The 4664-nt window shown below is 66.3% G+C and overlaps 1 protein-coding gene across 4 annotated transcripts in view; it reads right to left on the bottom strand.

The window, feature by feature from the left end:
- Positions 1-26: 26 nt before the first annotated feature.
- Positions 27-4664, bottom strand: part of LDB1 (LIM domain binding 1) — a 6515-nt gene continuing 1877 nt past the window's right edge. The window contains exons 1-10 of one of the 4 annotated variants that reach the window (XM_008054645.2): positions 3985-4568; positions 3824-3868; positions 3648-3723; positions 3457-3559; positions 3109-3281; positions 2547-2669; positions 1512-1595; positions 1308-1431; positions 1036-1184; positions 27-441 (exon numbers count right to left, since the gene is read on the bottom strand). In XM_008054645.2, coding sequence (XP_008052836.1) covers positions 211-441; positions 1036-1184; positions 1308-1431; positions 1512-1595; positions 2547-2669; positions 3109-3281; positions 3457-3559; positions 3648-3723; positions 3824-3868; positions 3985-4448 — 1572 coding nt within the window. In that variant the 5' untranslated portion in view covers positions 4449-4568 and the 3' untranslated portion in view covers positions 27-210. Of the gene's footprint in view, positions 442-1035; positions 1185-1303; positions 1432-1511; positions 1596-2546; positions 2670-3108; positions 3282-3456; positions 3560-3647; positions 3724-3823; positions 3869-3984; positions 4569-4664 lie in introns of those variants that run through there. The other 3 variants (XM_008054646.2, XM_021710695.1, XM_021710693.1) reach the window with 3 other exon arrangements.

The following is a 4664-nucleotide window of genomic DNA, read 5'->3' as shown; positions in this document are numbered from 1 at the left end:
GGCGCCGGGGCGAGGGTGGCGCCGACCCCTGGGGGCCGGGGTCACGCAGGCCTCCGCAGGAGAGTCCCCTGTCCCCAAAGGCTCTGCAGGGCCGGGGCGAGTCCAGGCCCCCACGCCCACCCATGTCGGCGGCTCAGTCTCTGTTCTGTCCTCTGCTCCCCGGGACCGCAAGGGCAGGCAGGCAGAGCGCGGGTGGCCGTGGCGGGGCCTCTACTGGGAGGCCTGCGACGTGGGGTTCTCCGACTTGCTTTCCTGGCTGGACGGAGGCTTGCTGTTCCAGGGGCTGTTGGCGCCCAGGGCGGGGGAGTTGTTAAAGCTGTCCTCGTCGTCAATGCCGTTGGCCGCGTCGAACTGGGTGTTCTCCAGGCGGGTGATGAGCCGCTCGTCCTCGTCCCCGAACTCCCCGCCCATCAGGGTGGGCTCCCCCACCACCATCACATCCTGAGAGTGGCGGAGGTCCCCAAACATAATCGGGGCAAGGGCTCGCCCGGCCAGGGTGGCGGACACCCGAGCCCCGCACCGCCCGGAAGCCCGAGAGCCCCGCCCCGCTCATGCCCGGCTGAGACCCCACTCCCGGCCTTCCCACAGGAGGACGCCGGCGCACACGGCCACTCGCTCCACAGCTAGAGGCCGGTCCGCCGCCCGGCACTGCCCAGCCCCAGCCGCCCAGGGGCTCCTCGCTCCCATTCACGTGGGAGGAGAGGGCGTGTGAGCGGCTCACCCCTGCGCGCGCTCCAGTCTGCCTGTCCCCTACCAGTGCGTGTGTCTCTGGCATGCCACGTACCCCCAGCTGTCTGTCCCGCCCATCCGTGTGTCCTTACATCTCTGCCCCTTGTGCCCAGGGTCCCATGGCCGCGTCTGTGTGGCCGGAGCCACAGACGTGCCTGGCAAGGACTCTCCCCCGGCGGGAGGGGCCGTGCTGCCCGGCACCCAGGAACCCGTCCCGCCTCTGCGTCCGCCGGGAGGCTCAGCCCGACGGGCTCAGGGCTGGGCGGTGGGGCGGCCCCGAAGAGAGAAGAAAGCCGAGATGCTTACAGGTACCTGGCTGGAGAGGGCGAAGGTGCTGGCGGGGCTCTTCTTCTTGCTGTTGCTGCTGTTGGCGTTGCCACCCCCAGAGCTCATGGTGCTGCCCCCGGACATCTTCCGTTTCCGCCGCTTGCTGGGCTGCTGCCGCGCGGGCTCCGCTGTGCCGGGAGAGGAGACTCAGGGAGGGGCCGGGCCTGGGGCAAGCACCTGCCCCGACCTGGCCTGGCCTCCAGAGCGTGCGGCTGCCCCGGGGTTGGCAGCGCTGAGAGCGAGGCACTTACCGGGGGGCGCCACCATGCGCTGCCACTTCTGGAAGAGGCAGGTCTTGAGGCAGTCACGAGGGCTGAGGCTGTAGGTCTTGTGGCGGGACATGAGCTCCTGCATGGGCTCCAGTATCACGCAGAGCTGGGGGCAGAGCAGGGGCGGCATGTCAGGGTGGGGCGGGGCCGGAGCGCATGGGCAGAGACCCGGCAACAGGAACTCACTCGGAGGTAGTTGAGAGTGGAGTTGGACAGCCCACACCGGGTGACGTTTTTGGAGAGCTGATCCAGCATCTGGGGGTCCTGGGCCTAAGGGCGGCAGACAAGAACATGGAAACCCGGGCTGCCTCTGCTCACCTGCCCCGTCACCCGAGTGTGCTGACACTCCTGACGGGGCAGAGGAGCCACTGTTCTCACATCTGTTCATTTTTTGTAGAGAGAGGATGTTGCTGTGTGACTCGGGCTGGGCTCAAGCAGTTCTCCTGCCTCAGCCTCGCGAGGTGCTGGGATTACGGGCATGAGCCACTGCACCCGGTCCAATGAGGTGCTTGGCTATTCTTATTCATTTTTGAGTTGCAGTCTCACTCTGTCACCCAGGCTGGAGAGCAGTGGTACGCTCCCAGCCACTGCAGCCTCGATCTAGTGGGGTCAGGCCAGCCTTCCACCTCAGCCTTCCGAGCAGCTGGAACTACAGGCATGTACCACCACACCCAGCTAATTTTTTGATTTACTGTACAGACAAGGTCTCACCAAGTTGCCCAGGCTGGTCTCGAAACCACAGGCTCAGGAAATCCTGTCACCTTGGTCTCCCAAAGTGCTGGGATTATAGGTATGAGCCACTGCGCCCGGCCTGAGGTGTTATTCTTGTTATTTTTTTTTGAGTCAGTCTCATTCTGTCACCCAGGATGGAGCACAGAGGTACGCTCCCGGCCATGGCAGCCTCGACCTGCTGGGCTCCGGCGATCCTTCCGCCTCAGCCTTCCGAGTAGCTGGAACTACAGGCGCGCGCTACCACACCCAGCTAGTTTTTTGATTCATTGTAGAGATGAGGTCTCACCAAGGTGCCCAGGCGGGTCTCGAACCCGCGGGCTCAGGCCATTCACTCACCTCAGCCTCCCAAAGTGCTGGGATTACAGGCTGAGCCACCGAGCCTGGCTGAGGTGCTATCATTAAACCCGCTCTCCAGACGGAAAAACCTAACCCTCTGTCCCACCAGTGGCTGGGGCCCTGGCCCTCACACCCAGCCTGTCCCCAGCTCACGTGCATGGCCAGGATGCTGCGGGGGATGAGCTCGCGGTGCTGCCGGATGCTGAAGTGCCACGTCTTGATGCGCATCATGTCGTCGAACATGAACTCCAGGTACAGCCGGCCCTCCACACACACCTGGGGATGGGCCGGTCACAGCCCTGCCGCGCCACACCCCACACCCGCGAGCGAGAGCGCACGCTGCTGCAACCTCCCGTGTCTCCCGCTGCACTCGCCTGGCCGCCTGCAGATGCCTGGGTGCGTGCCGCGGCAGCCCAGCCTCACACCTGCCCAAGCCCCCGCACACACAGAAGGACGGCTTCACCGACTCCTGCCCCCTCCCCGCGTGGCCTGTGGCTCCCTGTCTGCCCTAGGCCCTGTGAGGGCAGTCCCTGGCCACTCGTGCGGTCCTGCGGCCAGGAGCCTGCCGCATCCCAAGGCTGACACGACAGCACGCCTGCGCCATCCTGTTCTGCCCCCTCCCAGCACGTCCCCTGGGAATAGCCGTGAGCACACGCTGGGGGTGAGGAGGGACTGGGCCCAGACCCTGGCGCCCGCTTCCCGCGGGGCTGCTGACCTGGGTGAACATGGGCTTGCCGTGCTGGGTCACCATGCTGCCCTGGTCACAGTCGAGGGACACGAAGTTGCTGTGGAAGGCCTCCTTGGGGTGCTTCAGCACATAGTACAGCTCCGTGGCGCCCCCCTCGAAGATGCTGCGGAAGTAGCGCGGGATCAGCGTCCGGCCGATGGCTGTGGAGACGGACGGGCCTTCAGGACCGAGGGAGCGCCAGGGCCGGCCGACGCCCCCCCGCCCAGACAGCCCTGTGACGGAGCCAGCGCGGCTGCTTCAGCGCTGCGGCGCCTCCAGACCCGCGCCCGGGCCTCAGGAGTGCCAGCCCTCGCCGCGCGACCCAAGGCCACTCACTGTATCTCTTTGGTCCATCCTCCAAGCAGAAGGTGATGGTCAACATGGCGTCGTCCTCAAAGAACTCCGTCGTGAAAGCGTCCCACCAGAGATTGTCACACTCCTGGCGAGCACACGGGGGCACCCACGCATCGCAGGACGTCCCACGGGGCCCGGCAGCCCCCCGCCCAGCCCCACTCCCGCGGCCGTACCTCTGTCCAGTTCTGCAGCCGCTTGTTGAGCTCGAATATCCTGTAGTCAGTCTGGTTGCCATAAGGCGTGTGCCTCCTGGCAGGAGTGAAGGAGGCCATGCTCGAGGCAGACCCCCGCCTCGTGCCCACCTCTGCCTCGGCCCAGGGCGCCTCCCCCTCCACCAGACCCCACTTACCCAATCCCTGGCTCCAGGTATGTTGGCGGGTACATGGGAGTTGGGCTGTGTGAGGGAAGAGGCTATGAGAACTGGCAGCCGGGAGTTACAGGGACAGGGTTGCCGCCCACCTCCAGGCAGGGCCCCACCTGGAGAAGGGGCAGGGCGGGCGGGAGACTCACCCCACGTCCCGATCCAGCATGGTGCCGGGATGGAAGGGGGGGAAGGCGTTGCCGTTCGGGGGCTCCTTCGGCGAGTACAGCTTGAATGACTTGGAGGAACAGCCTGGAAGGGAGGGGAGTCTGCTGAGCCCCCCGGGAGTCCTCTGGAAGCCTGCTGGCCTGGGTGGCGGGGCCTGGCCTCTCCGACCCTCGGCCTGATCGCAGGAGAGTGGTCGGTGGCTCCAGGACTCCTCCCCATCTGGCTCCAGGCTCGTCCTGTGAGGACTCTGGGAGGCCCACACCCCCGGGCCCATGTCTTCACTCGCTGGAGCCCTGGTCGCCGGGAGCCGAAGCCAGGACGGGCCGACAGTATCAGACGAAGCCCCTCTCCCAGCACTAGCCTCGGACGCTGGCGAACCCCGCCCGCCCACACGGGTCCACTCAGCCCTCACACCCCCCTGTGCCAGCAGGGCCGACCACCACATTCCCGTTTTACAGACGGAGTGCAAAGAACTTGCCAAGACCACAGAGGGGCAGTTGGCAGGCCAGGCCGGGAGCGCAGATCCAAGGGCCTGTCCTACAGCAATGCTACCACTAGACCCCTCCTCTGCCCTCCAGAGACCAAGGTGGGGAGGAGGAGGAGGGACTTGGCCAACTCTGCCCCCTGCCACCGCCCCTCCCCCTAGGGTCTCCGGAGGGCA

The sequence above is a fragment of the Carlito syrichta genome, unplaced genomic scaffold, assembly GCF_000164805.1.
Source record: "Carlito syrichta isolate Samal-C Ts95f unplaced genomic scaffold, Tarsius_syrichta-2.0.1 Scaffold297321, whole genome shotgun sequence".
Taxonomy (NCBI): domain Eukaryota; kingdom Metazoa; phylum Chordata; class Mammalia; order Primates; family Tarsiidae; genus Carlito; species Carlito syrichta.
This window is presented reverse-complemented; position numbering and strand designations above follow the sequence as displayed.